A 19,607-nucleotide genomic window follows, 5' to 3' on the forward strand; every position below is an offset into this window, starting at 1 on the left:
GAGAGAGAGAGAGAGAGAGAGAGAGAGAGAGAGAGAGACAGACAGACAGACAGACAGACAGACACGCACGCACGCACGCACGCACGCACACACACACACACACACACACACACACACACACAGAGACAGAGACAGGGAGAGTAGCACTCCAGCAGTAGTGACGTCATTTCAACATGGCTGCACAGGACGAGCTAAGTAAGTTTGCCTCCCTTTGCGTCTTTATTCTCTCAAAATTTCGGCCTTATTTAATATTTCCTATCTCTCTCTCCCTCTAATATCAATAACTGAGAGCACTATATATTATTATTCATTGATATATTCTCCTATGGCCTCGCTGTATAACGGGGAGCTAGCCGGCAGTTCAGTGCTTGCTAAAGGCCCAGTGCACAGTCATGGTGCAAAAATGAAAGTGTCTTTATTTATCAGATTTGCTGCGTTAGAATTTCTCTTTGTCCAACAAACGCTTCATTAACGTCTCATATCTGCTTATGGCTTAGTGTCATTGAGAGGTGTCGTGGGAAATAAGTTAACGTGGTGCCTTGAACGAACCTTAGGTCTATGTGCGTTGCTTGTAAGTTTGCTAGCTAGCCAGCATGCTAAACAAATAGCACAACAGCCGGCTTTGTCAGCTTTTCATTCGTTTCTTTACGTCTTTGTTAAAGTGTAGGTTAGTGTTGGGTGATATGTTGTATGCTGTGCGGTGATTATATTGTTTAATCTCTGGCTACAGTTAGCTGAACCTAATTTTAGTTTATTTGTATATTAACGCAATATTATTCAGTTTTGTCATACATATAACTGCAGTTTGCTCTTTGACAGCAAAAGCACTTTGCACAAATTTCTCCACAAAACAGTTGAGTTCATTGTAGATGTGTTGGTGTGACTGCACAGAGTATAAAAATCCCCTTTTTGTAAGCCTCCTTTTCTCTTTCGCTTTCTCATTTCTCTGTATTTCTCTCTCTCTTCCTCGTCCTCTCCCTGGCTTTAGATCAGCTGGAGCGTGTGTTCCTGCGGCTGGGCCACGCTGACACGGACGAACAGTTGCAAGATGTCATATCCAAGTTTCTGCCACCTGTTCTCCTCAAGCTGTCCAGTGCTCAAGAGGGTGTTCGCAAAAAAGTGAGTCCACACCGAAGGCGTTTTCACACGACCGACTCGAGGCCGCTTGTACTGAATGTCCCAGAGGTGCAGACATCGATGGGTTATTGATTTTTGACCTCTTGCTGCAGCAGGGAGACACCTGTGGGGAAAATGCATTTCAGCTAAAGCAGTAGTGAGACCACACAGGAATATAAAATTCACCCAGTGGAAATGAGGTTCACTGAAGGGGAAAGGACGTAGAAAAAGCACACAGTTTTGACTTGATCCAATAGAAATCATGGGTGGGACTATCTTGCTGCTAGGATTTTTGTAGTAAAATACCATTTTGTTCCCTTTGTACCAGCTAGAAGTGGTGCAAGCTTTAAATGAAATTGTTCATTAAACAGAAAAAAAAATGTTATATGGGTGAGTTTTCTCTGCAGGGACGCTTTTTTATCATTTGTGGGAGGAGTCTCCAGGGTCAGCACTTTATAACTGTATTTAAAAAAAATACTCTATATTGCCAAAACTTTTGGGACACCCCTCCAAATCATTGAATTCAGGGGTTGGGCTTGGTCCCTTAGTTCCAGTGAACGGAAGTGTTAATGCTTCAGCATACCTCCTCCATATTTGTATTTCATTTGCCATCCATCCATCAATTTTCCTTACCACTTATCCTTATACCACTTACCTTGGAGTCCTGAGACATCCCAGGGGACACCCTGGACAGGGAACCCAAGACAAGCCCCCTTACACCTGAATTCACTGATTTGGTGGGGTGTCCCAAAACCTTTGGCAATATAGTGTATGTAATGTTTAGTATATTGCCATGGTATAAGAGGAATAAAACACTTTAGGATGTGCATACAGGGTGCTAATGTCTTCTCGTCATGTTTTATTCTGTTATATGTTTCAACTATATAGCTGTTAAAGTAATAACTCATGCATACATTGAAAAATGTAATAAACACATTACATCTGGAAGCAGTATACGAGCAGGGTTGTGATTATTCTTTTTTCCAGGTTATGGAGCTACTGGTTCACTTGAATAAAAGGATTAAGAGTCGTCCTAAGATTCAGCTGCCTGTTGAGACACTACTCGTTCAGTACCAGGATCCAGCAGCGGTGTCTTTCGTCACGGTATGTAAACCCTCACATACACACTATTTGAAACTCTTAAAAACCCAAAAATCGCTTCCAGGTTTGAGGTCCCCTTTAAAATCTGCATTAACTAAGAAGTGTATGTTTTGTAGAATTTCACGATCATCTACATAAAGATGGGTTACCCCAGACTGGATGTGGCCAAACAGTGCGAGCTTGCACCCACTCTCCTCACAGCCATGGAAGGCAAACCAGAGCCTCAGCAGGACAGGTGGGGAACTTGATCTATGAATCAGTTATGAGAAATATCAAACACGCTGTAACTGCATGGGACGAAAAGAGAGTGCGAGACATAGGGTTTACTGATTGTAATGAATAGGATAGTGATAATGCTCAACATGGCAGCTGTGTTACATAATTCTAGTATCCAGTATGAGCTGAAGGGGGAAAAAAATAACCAATCCTATAAAGCTATGTTCACACATACAGCGATTTTATCACTATAAAGCTGCTAAGGTGTTCTTATTATAGGTTGCAATGCTAATAATGTTTATCATGTGGCACAACTGTTAGATTTTTCTTGAAGAGCTTCTATACCTTTGTCCTTTGGCTTTGGAAAATGTCACAGAAAATATATCAAATCTTTGGTGATAACAAATCAGGACCTCTCCAGCTCCAGTGTTGCAAGTTTGGTACACTAAAAAGCCCCTCAGAGTTACTAAAGGTTATTCTTTGTAATAATTTTTCTAATATTGATTACTAATATTCCTGTTTATTTTTTTTCTCTTCCAGCCTGATGCATTTGTTGATTCCCACCCTGTACCACATGAAGTATCCAACAGAGCCTTCTAAAGCATCGCCGTTTGTCCTCACAGAGAAACCCAAGACTGTTCATCAGCTTCTGGAGTTCATGCTCGATGTCCTCCTGATGCCTTATGGGTGTGTGTGTGTGTGTGTGTTAGAGAGAGAGAGATTTCAAGTTTTTAATAAAACTGCTAATAGACAAAAATGATGATTATTTCTAGTACGTGGAGCATTTGGATCTCCAGATGTTTAAAGGAACTTAATTTGAATGTATGCCATGATAGGAATAAGGAGGCAAGGTTAGCAAAAGAAGCCTTTGCAGAAATTTTATTTAAAAATAATTAAATGACTGACCTGCAGACTGTTATTCAAAAACATGGAAAAAAGAAATTGAAGTTTGCCTTCCAAATTGGATGTCTAATCATGAATGTGAGCATACTGGTTCATTTCTAAGCGAACAGGGTGGAAATTAGTATTATTGACTATAATTTAACTCAATAAAATAAAATATGAATTATAAATGGAAATTTAGTTGGATGGCTGAAAAAATCATTTTAAAGCAGTCTAAAATTATACTGTTAATATAATATGGTTATCTTCAGGGACAAAAAAAAAAAAAAAAAGAGGCATACATGAATTGACCCAAAACATTACAGATGTGTATAGATGACTTGTTTTGAGCCAGTGTAGCTTTATTATTCCCCCCTTTAACTGAAATGCCAAGGTAAAACATCGTTACAGTTAGCAAATGGTAAGAAGCTTAGAGTCCAGCTGTGAAAACTGAATAAATAAGTTAGTTTTTTAGTAACTTTGTCGACAAAGGTTTTAACTGTCCTTTCTTTTAACAGGTTTGTGTTGAATGAGCAGGCAAGCCGTCCCGCTCCCTCCTCCCCACAGGGGGGTGCTGGAGCAGCAGGACAGGGCCTTCCTCAGCCTCCTCCAGGGATGAGCCTGTATGCTGTTAAAAGGGTTATTGGAGAAGCCCAATGGAGTCCTGAACAGCTGGAGCAGGTACATTTGGAAAGAATGTGATAAATGTGAATGCAAATATTTGATCAAAGCATTAATTAATTCAACAGTGATCAAGGACACTTCCATGTTAGTGCTGCAGCATCAAAGACTACTGTCTATGAGACCAGATGTATCATTTGCATCTATATAGTAGCTAACAAGCTGCTCACAGCCAGTTTTTCTGTGTGGACTTATGGGTAAGGCACACACGCACATCAGAACTCATTTCTACTGTAACTGTTTTTTTGTCCTGTAGTGCAAGCTGGGGATTGTAAAGTTCATCGAGGCGCAGCAGGTACCCGAAGTGGAAACCGTCGTCCACCTTGTTGTTGCCTCTAGCGACACCAGGCATAGCGTTGCTACGGCAGCTGACCTGGAACTGAAAAGCAAACAGAGGTAAGGGGGGGGGTGTTATAGCATTTCGGTTTATTGTATCATAAAAAATTTTAAACCATCATGTTGAGTTGTACTGTTTTGTGTTACAGCATTATTGACTGGAACAATCCACTCATCATCAACAAAATGTTCAAGGTGTACCTGGGCGATATTCCACTCAAAACAAAGGTATGTTTCTAACGATTCTGAAGGTTTTCAGATTGCACAGTTCATGACCACATGGAGAACCACATCCTCACAGAGCATTACCACTACTAATGGCACTAATTAATTTAATCATGCAATGTGGGATGATGAACGTTTGGGATTTTTTTTAATAACCAAACCTTGATTGAATTTGATTGGATGAACTACTTGAACTCTGTCCTGGTCTTCATGATGTTTTCAGTTCTCGTGTGTGTTCTCTAACAAAGAGGTGTAATTACACCAAGATCATGTGAGACTTTAATTGCACACAGATAATGACATAACTGGTTGCACCAGCCGCATATTTTTTCATACCAATTGGGCTAAAATCATAATTTAAAAAAAAAAAAAATGTAAATAATGGTGTGAAATATGTTAATTGGGCAGTGGTAGCTCAAGTGGTTAAGGTTCTGGGTCGTTGACCGGAAGATCAGGGTTCAAGCCCCAGCTGCCACCAATGGGCCCTTGAGCAAGGCCCCTAACCCACCAGCTGGCCGACCCTGCGCTCTGACCCCAAACCTCCAAGATGCAGTAATGTAGATGTGACAGACAAAGACAACTTAAAATATTTCTCTTGCTTAAATGTTATTTTATGTACGTATGTGACGTACTATAGCATCTAGAAAAGTTCAGTGGGTGTGGTTTTCATTTTCCTCAGGGTGCCTCAGTGAAGAGGGAACTGAAGCATGAACCGGTCAGCACTCGGGTCAAGATGAAGATTCTACCTCATCTGCTTCGCTCCAGACTCGCTGCTGAGTGTTTTCCTGCAAACATCCAGGTGAGAGAGATAAAGTGATGAATAATGATGAAGAAAAAATTTTTTTTTAAAAAAATATCATAAATTATGGGGAGAATAAAATTAGGCCACAAGCTCACATTGCGGGTGCGGTTTAGCAATGCAAATTTGACCAGGCTGTATAATAAACGGTGGTTTTATAAATGGTTTAATGAATCTTAATGGTTGCTTTGTTTACTCTAGGTCGTCTATGATGGGCTGTTTGGAGCAAACACCAACAATAAACTCCTGTCTCTCACCTTACAGTTTGTGCACCATATCTGTGTTGTGTAAGTGGTGTTCTTGTAAAGCATGTAGGATTTACTGCTATAGGAAACGTATCTTAGTGTAATTAACCTCTCAGGATTTTTCCACAAAGGCTCAGTCCACTAAAGTACCCATGATTTTTCAATATGTAACTTATGTACATTCTCTACACATTATTTTATATTTCTCTCTCTGTAGGTGTCCTGATACCAATAAACCACTGGGACTAATGCTGCTCAACGGACTTACCAAGCTGATCAATGAGTACAAGGAGGTTTGAAACAGCTTTCCTGTTAACTACTTCCTCAGTAGTCTCTCCACTTAAGCATCATTATACAATGAATTAACATATGGTGTTCATTTTGCTCTTCAGGATCCCAAATTGCTGTGTATGGCCTACTCAGCTGTTGGAAAGCTTTCAAGGTAATTTATTTGTTCCTTTATCCTAAAGGAATTTTTTTAGAAGGGAAGAAAAGGTGTGCTAACGATATGCGTTTTGTCATAGCCGAATGCCGCAGCTCTTCACTAAAGACATAGCCCTGGTCCAGCAGTTCTTCGAGTCCATGTGCAAGGTGAGTCTGACCGAATCGGAGAGAATGTGTAATGGCCGCATCCTAAACGGGAACAGATTTTGACACGACTCCCTTTTTTTCAGTGCTTTTTAGGATTTAATTTTATACAAATATGTCACAATGTAATGTGCTATTTCAAACTAGATCCTGTTTCTAATTTTATGTTAACAGGAAGAAGCTGATGTGCGCCTGGCTATACAAGAGGCTTTGTCGATGATGGTGGGTGCGTATGTCAACCTGCAGGGGGCACTGCTCAACCTAATGGAGGCGCTCGTAGCTGCATACATTGGAAAGGTTTGTCACGTGACTTTCTGACCTATGACTACTATACACCATTTATTTATATATGCATGTGAATGACAAGAAAATTTCAATACATATGCTCTAAATAGGGCACAGGATGTAGCTTTACATTTTAAAAAGATTGACTGTTATAGTTATTGCACACTGTCGTACCCTCAGCCGGAAGTGCAGGTGCGTCAGGTGGCAATGAAGTTTGCCAGTATGGTGTTCGCACCAGACCACGTTCCTTCCCGATACCTGCTTCTGCTAGCTGCAGGAGATCCGTAAGTCAACAAGACCTCTTATGATTGTACGTTTCTTTGCCTTTTACTGTTTTGAAGCTTTTTGTTTTTAACGTTACTGTGTTTATTTGATTTTTCCCACCTCCAGTCGTGAGGAGGTGTCTGGAGAAGCTCGGCGCTCTCTCAGGTCTCTCCCATCTAAGAGTGCAGAGAAAGAAAAACTCAAACCCATACCTTCTTTTGCCGAGATGGTCAGCTACATACAGGAGAAGGTCAGACCATCTATTATAACAAAAAAAAAAAAAAACAAAACCCTAAGGATTATGGTTGAGTAACGAGTTAATGAACTTGTTTTTATTTTTAAGTGTATTAATATCCTGTTTATTTTGATGTGTTTTAGGCCTCTGAGAGGATGAAGACTCCAGCCAAATACATTGTTGGAACTTCAACACTTCCTTTTAACCCTACCACATTTGAAGAGGTGAAAAAAAATCTATATCTCTCCGTCTGCACGGATGAGACAGGCCTGACTTTTCAGCAGTTTAATATGAATGAGTGTATTAATAAATAATGTGAAAAGACCACCATTTTCCCCTCCCCAGATTGTTTTATATCTCAGGATGTGTTTGGCTAATAGTGCTGGAGCCACACCGGCTTCACAGAGTTTGATAGACATGCAGGATGACGCTCCTGTCATTGGCCTGTACGTGCGGTCTTTGCTCGCAAATGAAGGTCCGCCCTCTTCCTCTGCACCTAAAGGGGGAGAGTCCAATCCGGTTCAGGTCTACATGGATCTGCTGCAGCAGCTGCTGTCGGCCGTCGGAGGTAAATGATATGGAGATCAATGATAAGTCTACATACTGTTTTATGTTGCTACCCAATTCCAATTTTCCTTGGCTCTACACAACCTAACCTGCTTATGGGGAAAAACAACTTTACTGCCTCATGGTCATCTCTTCACTTGACTTATTCGTTCTGTTGGCTGAATTTCCTGTTGTTAACATTGGGATTTAGGTAATTTAGCTGTGAGGACTGATTACAAATGGTATTGATTATGCTTCACAACATAAGTATACAACAATCTGAACAAAACACGACATTCACAGTGAGAGGAAATCACAATTAACTAGCAAGGTTTCAGTAATATATATACATCGATCAAGCATAACATTATGAACACTGAGAAGTGAACAACACTGATGATCTCCTCATCATGGCACCTGTTAGTGGGTCAAAGTTGATGTGTTAGACGCAGGGAAAATGGACAAGCGTAAGGATTTGAGCGAGTTCGATGAAGGGTCAAATTGTGATGGCTAGACCACTGGATCAGAGCATCTCCAAAACTGCAGCTCTTGTGGGGTGTTCCCGGTCAGCAGTGGTCAGTATCCATCAAAAGTGGTCCAAGGAAGGAACAGTGGTGAACCGGAGACAGGGTCATGGGCGGCCAAGGCTCATTGATGCACGTGGGGAGTGAAGGATGACCCGTGTGATCCGATCCAACAGACGAGCTACTGTTGCTCAGACTGCTGAAGAAGTTAATGCTGGTTCTGATAGAAATGTATCAGAATACACAGTGCAGGATGGGTCAGGGCTGTTTTGGCAGCAAAGTAGGGACCAACACGATATTAGGCAGGTGGTCATAAAGTTATGCCTGGTTGGTGTATATGTTTGTTTACTTAAGGTAGAGATATGTTAAGTGTAGTACTAGCAGAAAGCTCATCTTTGGTTAAAATTTGTTTTATTTATTTATTCCCCAGAAATCTGGTGCAATTATTGAGGTTGTCAAAAGGAAATAATACAGCAATACGTGGTCATTTTGTTATTATATCATTTTGTGTCTCCTTTCTCTGCAGGTATCCCAGTCATGTATTGCTTGTTAGAGGTGGTGTCCGTTTGTCCTCAGAAACTCGCTCCCAGATTTGCCAACAAAATCGATTGGATAAAAGTGAGTAGCTCATTCATCAAGTTCATAAAATAATTTCACTAAACAGTATAACGATCCAGTATATTGACAGTTTATGGTTCGTATTATTGTGTCAGGGTCTGATGAACACCAATAAGGAAGACATGCGGGAGCTAGCTGCTCAGCTCTACGCGGTGGTTGTCTCCACCATGTCTGGCAATGAGCTCAAGATTGCTGTGCAAAACCTGATCAAGATCACTAAAGACACTCATGTATGTACTTTGTTCTGTATTCTGAAACTCACTTTCTCACTAACTCTCTCTCAAACCCAAATACACACACACACACACACACGCTTCTGTTTGGCATGCAAAGATTTTCAAAAAGGGAGTGCTGTTACACAAGTCCTAGTTCAGTTTGCTTTAAAAATGAGAGGAAGGAAAGTGTCATTAGCAGGATCTGATTAAAGTGCACATTGTACTCGGAGTGCATATATTTACAAAATAAACACACTCCTGCTGATAAAAAGCCAACCGATTGCCACAGTTTGAACTACCTGGGTTTTCTTAAAGATTGATGCTGCACATGGTAGACAGACAAGTTCTGAATATCTTCCAGTCTGTCCTGATTTTCATATCGTTTAAAAAGATATTGAAGGTGGAGATGTTAACATTGCAGGCTGAAAGGAATGGGAAGGCTGGTTTTATCGAAAGATATTGACCGTAAGTTTTTTCTAATCTTAATAAAATGTTATAAAATATATTCTGTTCTCTTTTCAAAACAGAGTCCAGAGTCTCAGCATGGCGCCATTCTGGCTTTAGGATACATGGTGGGCAGGTACATGAGTCGGAGACATGGCTTGACTTTGCTTGAGAGGACTAGGGCCACATCCAAAGACGATGAGGAGATGATCACCATAGCCACCAAAACCATCGGTATGGCTACTGACGAGCGCCTTGTGACACTGATATAGTATAAGCGTATATGCTTTCTTATCAGTCTGTGGAACACCTTTGCAATCATTTGAAGCTACACCATGGCTCAAAAAGTATGGTGCATTAAGGGCATTGTTTGGACACTATTTATTATTTTATGAGTGCACTTCACATCCACATTACGCTTTTGGACCATTACCAAATGGGTGATTAGCTAGCAAGTTTGCGTATTCAACCCTTGGGAGACATCACGTTTAATAAATAAATACGTATGTACATGCATTCGTATATACATCGGTGGTAAATAAAAGATCTATTGCGCACACACACAATTATGCATAGTAACAGGTATCAGAATTTCGAACCACTGCCAAATTTAATAAGCTTTGATTAGGGCTCCTCAAAGGCTGAAAGGAATGCTGATGTGTTCCAGGCAGAAATTGAGCTTGACACAGAACTGACGTACTGTATATCTGGCGATTTTTCCTCTGCAGGATCGTTTTTGGACAGCACCACTCCCTTGCTGACAATCGCCGCAGTAACAGCTCTGGGAGAGATCAGTCGTAACGGAGAGCTGCTAATCCCAAGCGAAGGAGATGGATTCAGCAAACTCAGCCTGGTGGAGAACCTGCTGGCCAGGATAACATCAGGCAAAGAGAGCGGCAAGGTAACACTCTGTTTCTCCATTTTCGTGCAGGTAATGTCCTGGTGTGACACTGGCATTTGGTTTTGAACTAATATTATGCTGCCCTTGCGTTGATGCAAACACACATCTCCTCTCACATGCTGATTCATCATAATGTGAGAGCATCAGAGTTATTCATCTGATGGTCCCATATTAACGTTCCTGTTAAGTGTTTCATAATTAGAAGTTCTTTATGACCACAGACATTTTTTTTTATCGAATCGATTATTAATAAATGATGCATTTTTCTGTGGTCAGATGAAGGAACGTGTAATCCAGACCCTGGGATTTCTCCCAGTGGGAGATGCGGAATTCCCACATCAGAAAAAACTCCTGCAGGGCCTCATGGATTCAGTAGAGGTAGTGCTTTAAAAAAAAAAAAAAACTTCTAGTGTTGTGTTAAAGTAAAGCAATGAAATAAATAATCACTGCTGACTATTTCTCAGATTTTATTTACTGTATTTTCTTTTTTGCTCATCGCTCTCACTCTGGCTGTGTCAGGCCAAGCAGGTGGAGCTGCAGTTTACTGTTGGTGAGGCCATAACGAGTGCCTCTGTAGGGACCTGCTCAGGCGCTGCCAGAGATGTCTGGACTTGCACTGAAGACCAGTATTGCCCTCCTGAGAGTGAGTGTCTGTGTGAGTGTGTATGCAGCATCGCGATTAAACAGCGATGCATGAGTGTGTACTTTTATATAGCACGCAGCTGTGTATACTAACATCTGTATCAGCTGAGCGTATAGATTTTCAGCCACACCTGCAGTGTATTAATAGGGTAAAACACTCATCTCTGTCTGTCTCAGATGTGAAGAGTAATGATGTCTTGTCCTGGGCTTTGAGCGCCATCTTGTCTAAGTACATAGTGAGTCAGAATCCCCACGTGCGTCAGGCCGCCTGCATATGGCTCCTCTCACTCGTAAAGAAACTAAGCCAGCATAAAGAGATTCGGGTAATGCACAGACACTACACGCTCTAATATAAACATAACACAGTATTATGTATTAAAATAATCTAATACTGTTACACCTATTTTACTATATAGTTATAACGGCTGTGCTTTTTTTTTTTTTTTTTTTTTTAATGTAGTCTCGTCTAAAGGAAATCCAGACAGCCTTCATTTCCATATTATCTGACCCAGATGGTGAGTTACACTGAGACTACACTTCCTGTAATAAGCCGTGCTTTTTTACGTAACTTTTATAACTGGGATAAATGTGTGTGTAGAGCTGAGTCAGGATGTGGCGTCTAAAGGCCTGGGGTTAGTGTATGAACTGGGAGGAGAGCAGGATCAACAGGAACTGGTGTCCACTCTAGTAGAGACTCTTATGACTGGAAAAAGGTATTTAATATGCATGAATTCAAGTGCATTATACAGAGCGTTAGATGTGGTATGTTGAGTATGCATGATTTTAAATGTATCAAGAGTATAATTACCAAACAAAATGCTTGTCTAACACACAGGTTTATATTAATGTGCTCGGTCTAATAATACGTGGTTGTTTATTTAACATTAATGCAAGAGGTCAGAGATAAGACTGTATCTGTGTGTGTGTGTGTGTGTAGAGTGAAGCACACTGTATCTGAAGACACCGAGGTCTTTCAGGGTGACTCTCTTGGCAAAGCTCCTGATGGGTAGGTTATTTCTATTCACTGATTTCTGTACAGAATTTATGATTCAACTCATCAGCTAATATGCTTTATTCAAGCTTTACTATGTTGAGATAAATAGTTAAACAGCTTACTTGATCGACAGGCATGGCCTCTCAACCTACAAGGAGCTTTGCTCTCTGGCAAGTGATCTGAACCAACCAGATCTCGTTTACAAATTCATGAACCTGGCCAATCACCATGCCATGTGGAACTCAAGAAAGGTAAGATTTAGCAATCGAATGCTTTTTTGTTGATTAGTTTCTCAAGCTTCTGATATGTCTTTTAAGATGGTTAATCTCTCCTTGCATAGATATTGTACTGCTTCATATATAGCATCATTGTTCCTGTTTTGTTGCAGGGGGCAGCATTCGGGTTTAACATTATTGCCGCTAAAGCTGGAGAGCAGCTTGCTCCGTTTTTGTCCCAGTTAGTTCCCCGTCTCTACAGGTACCAGTTTGATCCCAACCTGGGCATCCGACAGGCCATGACCAGCATCTGGGACGCCCTCGTCACTGACAAAACTATTGTACGATTTTATCATACACATAATCCATTGTACATTCTCTTTCGACTTAAATATTTAATATTGCTATTTTACCACAAGCCTACTGTAGATATATGTAATTCCACATTATGTACAGAACTTTTTTTTCTTTTTCTATTTTTCTTTGCATTTAAGGTTGATAAATACTTCCGAGAGATACTGCAGGATGTCATTTCCAACCTGACCAGCAATATGTGGAGAGTCCGGGAGTCAAGGTAACAAAAAAAACAAGCAATAAGGGGGGACAAAAAAACCTGATTATCATGATGAATAAAAATTCCGAGATTCAAGGTGATCATTCTTCTTCTCATAGCTGCTTGGCTTTAAATGATCTGATTCGTGGAAGGCCTGCAGATGACTTCATAGAGCATCTCACCGAGATCTGGGAAACACTTTTCCGGGTTTTGGATGATATCAAGGTATCAAGACATAGACAACAGGGTTGTGGTAGCCTACAGTTCCCTTAGTGCACTTCTTGAGTCCGGTATTTTTGTGTATTTCAGGAATCAGTCCGAAAAGCAGCAGATTTAACTCTGAAGACCCTCAGTAAGGTACACAGTAGTAGGAGTAAATACTTTGAATAAAAAGTTGTGGCTGTGTCTAATTTGTATATAGTAGCACTCATTATTAATATTGACAGTGTTGGGAACCCAAAAGCAAAGAGTGTGTATTTGTGTGTCTTGCAGATCTGCGTGCGCACATGTGAATCAACAGGCTCTTCGGCTAAAAAGACGGTCAGTGTTCTCCTGCCGATTCTGCTCGACAAAGGCATCGTCAGCAACGTGGCTGAGGTGCGCACGCTCAGGTACGACGGGTTTATATGACTTAAACTAAAAGTGTTTATGATCAGCACTGGTTTTGATACTCATACCTGTGTGTGTATGTGTTAGTATTCAAACTCTTGTGAAGATCAGTAAAGCAGCAGGAAGCTGTCTGACACCGCACGCCCCTCGTCTCATTCCGGCCTTGCTGGAGGCGCTGAGTGTACTCGAACCGCAAGTCCTCAACTACCTCAGTCTGAGAGCCACAGAGCAGGAGAAGGTGAGAAGCAGCTCATAATACTGAGTTACGCTATCCTGATCATCTCCTACGGAAAGCACTAAGGAAAGGAATTAGTTTTTGGATATTTGATTGGAAATTCAGAAAGATTTCATGCAGTCTGATGAGCGAAAACATGACAATTTTCCTTATTTCTTTATTTATATGTGACTCGAAATCAGTCTGGGGTTCAATTGAATAAGGTTCAAGTCTTTTGTTGAACAAATATATGTTTTAACCATGCATCGATACCATTCACATACTCCTAAAAACGCTCATTGCCAACATCTGATCCGGACAGAGATCTGTACGTATTTCTTGGAGCTCGGCACAAATATTTAATTCCTAGCAGCACACAGCAGTATTCAGTGCAGCAAGGCTGATATTCTAGCTAGGGGAAAGAACCTTTTATTTTGAATAAAACAAAACCTGCTCGTCTTCACTGCACCCCTCAAGCGAATGCACTTCATTTAAGAACTAATGTTATCAAGAATATATAGTACACATAAATGTGCACAAAACAGACTGAAATGAAATGCCCTTCGACGTCCCTGATAACACTGTTAACACTGAGCAGGTTACTCATTTCTTCATCGGTATTGACGAGCACCAAAAGACATGTACTCATACCGGGTGGGGGGGGGGCAATGGTATCGATGCATCCTTTCTCCGTTTATATGAGTAATCAGCAAACTTGTGAAATCAATCAAGTGCAAAAAAGTGAAACCTATTCCCAGTGTGAAATCTGAAGCTGTTCTCCTCTCCTCACAGAGTGCAATGGATACAGCCAGACTGAGTGCAGCAAAGTCCTCACCTATGATGGAGACCATTAACATGGTATGAATTCATAAGGCGTGCGCCAGACTAGTGCTCTGTTGCTGTGCCAAAACATGCATTATGGCCGGTAAATGGCTTCTTTATTTTTGCCGGATATACCCTGGGAGCTAAAAGCACTTACAGGGCTTTCCTAATGAGTTTGCCATTTTCCTGGCCAAAGCGCTCCAAAATTTGACTTCGGTCTTTATCATTATAAAAATGTGTTATGTTTATGTGTGTGTCTGATATCCCTTTGACTGATGCAGCACTGTTGGATTTGTTGATTCTGATGCTCAGGAGATGTAATTAGAGAGATTACCTCTGATACCAGGCTGCGTGATTTAATATTAATGTACTCATTATTATGTTATTGCTTCTATAGTAACAGTATGTACACAGGGACTTACATGGTGGATGCTCACCATAAACAGATTTAAAAGAAAAAAACAAATAGCATTTGACGAGTCTCCAGTTTCAGTGCTCTAAAATGTTCCATTATTTATTTAGTAAAGATGTTTGTTGGTGTACGTTGCAGTGTTTGCAGCATTTGGACGTGTCTGTGCTGGGTGAGCTGGTTCCTAAACTTTGTGATTTACTGAAGAGTGGAGTCGGACTTGGAACCAAGGTAAATGTGTAAACACGTTTGTGTATAAATGTCTTTATGTATATATTAGGGATGCCGCAATACTCAATATAATATTGAACCGTTCGGTACGACCTCCATGGTTTAATACACACATGTGAACCACGTTTTTTTTCTTAAAACAATAAAAACCATGCGTTTTTGAAAAAAAAAAAACAACCTTTTTTTTGGTATTGTTTTTTTCCTCCTTCATGCTCTATTACTCTCTGTACCTCCTGTGTGTGCTATGTCTACGTGCTGAGACAGACACGCCTCCCCGCGAGTAAATATCCAAGCAGTGAGCGCTAAAGTTAGGGGCGGTGACCATGCTTGTGATGCTGGTGTCAGATTTCACTCTAACCCTGGAGAGCGGGGAAGTGAGAGAAACACGAGGAAGCAGCGCCGTGATTCAGATCTGTGGTGTGGGAACATTTGTTGTTGACCATGATGCCGATGAAACAAAAACGGTAAACAAAAAATGACTGTGTTTAAGCAGTGTTCCACACGAGTTAGATACTGACATGGAAATACTTCCAACATGACCACACATCTACAGCTCCATCACCCAGAGATATCAGTGTGTGGAAGCAGGAGCCATTTTTCCCGACCTCTACGAAAAAAAGCGCAAAAAAATTGAAAACACTTTGGTTAAAGCACAAAGTCTTGCTCTAATAACAGATAGTTGGACCTCGGGGGTAACAGAGGGTTATCTCACAGTGACTGGTCATTACAGAGCGGATTGGGAATAAAGAGCGCCGTCCTCCAAACCCGTCTCCTGTAATAAAGTCATACAAGCGCTAATTTTTATACCTCACTATTTTCAGTACACTTTCATTGTTAGTTCATTTTTGCATTTAAGTAAAATAAAGAGAATTGCAACTAAAACCAGTTTTTTTCTTCTTAACATACTTACTGTTCCTGTCACCTAAACAAAGAATAATGGAAAAAAAACCTTTAATTTGCCAAGCCATCCGAACCGAACCGAAAACCGTGGGTTAACTGTATTGCTGCATCCCTTTTTATACTATCTATATATATATATATAGAGTATATGATGTAGACAGTTATGTATCGATGTGGTCTACAGGGTGGCTGTGCCAGCGTGATCGTGTCCTTGACTGTACAGTGTCCTCAAGACCTCACGCCTTACTCAGGTAACTAACATTATACATACACACTACTGTATCTAAACAATTATGTACACATGCCTTCACTGTTTTGTTTTGTTTTTTTTTTACAGGTAAACTAATGAGTGCACTCCTAAATGGGATCCATGACCGCAGCGTCGTGGTTCAGAAATCTTTCGCCTTCGCTATCGGCCATTTGGTCAGGGTGAGTACATGTAGCGTTTATAGTAGTTAAAAAAAATTAACAATAATCACTTTCCTGCTTTGAAATGAAATCTGGTTCTTTTTTCCTGCAGACAGCTAAGGACAGCAGTGTGGAGAAGCTTCTGCAGAAAGTCAGCACTTGGTATTTGGAGAAAGAAGGCAAGATTCAACTATTTTTCAAGAACGTTTTTTTTCCCTAATCACTTTCGTTTCTTCGTCCATTTACACCTTTTTTCCTTTCGTTCGGTGTTCCCCAGAGGTCGTGTACAAGTCATCATGCTGTCTGACGGTCCATGCTATCAGTCAGTACAGTCCTGACGTGTTGAAGGCTCATGCCGGCGTGGCTCTGCCTCTGGCGTTCCTGGGCATGCACCAGCAGCCTGACGAACAAGGGGACAGCGCAGATGCCAATTTGTGGGCCGAGGTCTGGCAGGAACATGTGCCTGGTAAGAAGGGATGGGGTGAACGAGAAGAATGAAGTGTTCACAGGATTTATTATTCATTTCATATAGAAGTCATAACTGCAAACTTGAGTTTAAGATTCTTCTTCTCCTTCCTTGTATGCTCTAGAACATCAGTTGTGCTATTATTATTGTTATATGAAACTAGCCACCTTTTGAGGAATGGTGCTTGGACCCTGCAGATTTTATTCAAAGTTACTATATTAGTATTGATATGGCTTTTGTTAAACCCTAAACCCTTGTTCATTCTCGTTGCTCATATTCCTCCACTCGCTGTAGGCAGCTTTGGTGGAATCCGTCTCTATATGACCGAGCTCATAGCCATTACACAGAGAGCTCTGCAGTCTCAGTCCTGGAAGATGAAGTCTCAAGGTGGAGCCGCCATGGCAACCATCGCCAAGCAACAGACAGGCTCGCTTGTGGCACCTCACTTGGGGATGGTGCTAAGTGCATTATTGCAGGCCCTGGCCGGACGCACGTGGGGCGGGAAGGTGAGCACGGAGACGGACACACACGAAGGCAGACTCCTTACAGAACCTCCTATACAGGACCTCAGATATGCAATCATGTTGAATTCAGATTAAAAAATTTGTTTAACATGGCGGTTCACAAATATAGGGGCATTTTTATCGTTTGCAAGTACTTTTTATTGTACTTCTAAATTTTTCTCTGTCCTTTCAGGAGGAACTGTTAAAGGCTGTTGGGTCTGTGGTGTCACAGTGCAGGTTAGTCAGTAATGATGTCATATTTTTTCACCTGCACCTTACAAAGATACACATTTAGACTATCTTTATATGTTCTCAAGATATAAGTGTGTGTGTGTAGTGTGGAGCTGCAGAAGCCCGCTGCAGGTCAGCCAACCGTGCGTCAAGTGTTAGACACGGTGCTTAAGGAATGCAAAAAGGAGAATCTTGTTTACAAGATGGCCGCCCTACGGAGCGCAGCAAATATTTTGGAGGCGACCAAAGAGGATCGCTTTCAGGAAATGGCTGATATTCTGGTCCCCATCATTAGAAAGGTAAGGTGATTGCAGATTCTTAATGGGGGGGTGGCGACGGCGACGTGTAGGTAATGTAACATATCTATCTAATCACTGTCCCTCTTTCTTGTTTTGGTGGTGGACAGCACTTCTGTTCGATTTCAACAGTTTTTTGTTTTTGTGGTCCTCAGAATAAACCTGCGACTGCTGGTTCACCAAAGCACGACGACGATGACGACGAAGACGTGAAAGAACAAGCGCTGCGAACTGAACTTTTGCTGTGTGCATTTGAGGCGCTGGGAAAGGCCTGGCCCAATAACATAGTGACACAGAGTAAGATACATAAGACAGACTAAAAACAGAAAAAAACAGAATAGATCTTTGCACAGGAATAAGTGTGTTGGTGTGTGTGTGTGTTGCAGATCAGTACCAAGCAGAAGTGTGTGGACTAATGTGTGACAGACTGAAACTGAGCACCTGGAGAGTTCAGCTAGGTGTTTTGCACTGCATGAAGGCTTTTTATCAGGGGTGAGGAAATGTTTTCATCCAGGACATTCTACCTTCTCTACTTTTTAATACTTCATTAGATTTGTACCTAACACAACACTGTTATTAGTGATGATATAAACTTGGACAGTACCTAATTTTGGACAAGAATACAAATTCTGAAGTACACAAGCATAAGTGTAAGCATACACTATACAGATTTTGTTGTATTTTTCTGGTCTGTGTTTAGATTGCTGCTGTTGGAAAAGGACCATCAGAACTCAGCAGTATTGTCTGAGCTTCTGACCGAAACTTGCACTTCACTCACATCACCACTGGGTAATACAGCTCTTCATTGATAAACTAATCATTAATAATAATAATAATAAAAAAAAAGACCAGGTATTTCAGTTTTGTTTTCTCCATCTTAATTCTCCAGAAAACAGAAGTTACTCATCCATAAGGACTGAAGCCTTGTCTATTTTGGAGCTGCTGCTGAAAAGGATTGAAGGTAGACGACTTTTTTTTTTTTTTTTTGGGTCGAGACACAGACAAATAAAAATATTCATTAGCATGTCTGATTCTTTCCTGCCTGTAAAACTCTGCTTAAATCATTTAGATTTATTTGTTCACTCACAATGTTGCTTTTGTTTGTGTGTAGAAAGTGACCAGTGGGATTGCCTGTGTGAAAGGAGCCGGCAGCAGCTCCAGCGTTCTCTCGCCACGATGGAAACGGACAGCCGTCCTGAACTGAAAGACAAGGCCCAAACACTGAGACGAAAAATACAGGGTCTGCCTTAAACAAACCTCCTCACATAGGAAGATTTTATTCTTACACACTCCTCTACAGTCATAAGACAAAACACCATTAAAATATCGCATCTTTTGGCACAGAGGACAATCCTACACCACCTAAGCATATGCTGAGAGAAAAGAAAAGAAAAAAAAAATACAGTAAAAGTGCATCCACTCCTGGTTTAGAAAGCCTGTAGGAAAAAAAAACAAAAAAAAACCCTTGCTTCCTTGATGAACGTGCAGGACATGATGCAGCTTGTTTGCACAAACTCTGTGCCAATCATTTTCAATAGCTTTTACTCCTTGAATGCAGTCGTAACCAGGTTCTAGATGATCCAAACGTGTGTATTTAAGTTTTCTGTGTTCAAAGCAAGTACATAAGTATATATATTAAAAAAAAATCGCCTGATAAGTTGAGGGGGGGGTCAGACTAATGAAACTGCCACTTTACTGTTTATCTACACTGAACTTGTCCTTCGGTGGGTTATGTGACTACTGCTTTCTTCCCTCATTCCACTTTAGTAAAGAAACCGTCCTCTTCATTAGTGTGATCTAACAATATGGAGTTGAACAAAAAGAATATGCCATAAAGAATATGCCATAAAAGTTGAAACGTGAAATTAGAGCCTGTGTGTGTATATTTAAAGT

The 19,607-nt window shown here is 40.9% G+C and overlaps 1 protein-coding gene across 2 annotated transcripts; it reads left to right on the plus strand.

Annotated features, from left to right (window-relative positions):
• The first annotated feature begins 65 nt into the window (after nt 1-65).
• On the plus strand, nt 66-19,584 carry ecpas (Ecm29 proteasome adaptor and scaffold). 2 transcript variants are annotated; one of them, XM_058384443.1, is made up of 49 exons: nt 66-195; nt 989-1,119; nt 2,104-2,220; nt 2,334-2,452; nt 2,974-3,120; nt 3,834-3,996; nt 4,253-4,392; nt 4,482-4,560; nt 5,237-5,356; nt 5,558-5,643; nt 5,819-5,894; nt 5,994-6,043; nt 6,126-6,192; nt 6,364-6,486; nt 6,655-6,758; nt 6,865-6,988; nt 7,117-7,197; nt 7,319-7,541; nt 8,570-8,661; nt 8,757-8,891; nt 9,404-9,554; nt 10,049-10,221; nt 10,498-10,599; nt 10,741-10,864; nt 11,041-11,186; nt 11,324-11,378; nt 11,462-11,576; nt 11,801-11,869; nt 11,991-12,108; nt 12,246-12,413; nt 12,567-12,646; nt 12,745-12,850; nt 12,935-12,982; nt 13,118-13,236; nt 13,322-13,472; nt 14,241-14,306; nt 14,821-14,910; nt 15,995-16,061; nt 16,148-16,239; nt 16,331-16,397; nt 16,496-16,684; nt 16,979-17,190; nt 17,381-17,424; nt 17,525-17,717; nt 17,870-18,011; nt 18,101-18,206; nt 18,415-18,503; nt 18,604-18,675; nt 18,826-19,584. In XM_058384443.1, the coding sequence occupies exons 1-49, from the start codon at nt 174-176 to the stop codon at nt 18,963-18,965; spliced, it is 5,493 nt and encodes a 1,830-aa protein (XP_058240426.1). In that variant the 5' UTR covers nt 66-173; the 3' UTR covers nt 18,966-19,584. The 2 variants fall into 2 exon arrangements, with proteins under 2 accessions (XP_058240426.1, XP_058240425.1); XM_058384442.1 differs by having other exon boundaries at nt 18,604-19,584.
• Nucleotides 19,585-19,607: the final 23 nt, after the last annotated feature.

This window comes from Hemibagrus wyckioides, linkage group LG29, assembly GCF_019097595.1.
Source record: "Hemibagrus wyckioides isolate EC202008001 linkage group LG29, SWU_Hwy_1.0, whole genome shotgun sequence".
In the NCBI taxonomy this organism is placed as follows: Eukaryota; Metazoa; Chordata; class Actinopteri; order Siluriformes; family Bagridae; genus Hemibagrus; species Hemibagrus wyckioides.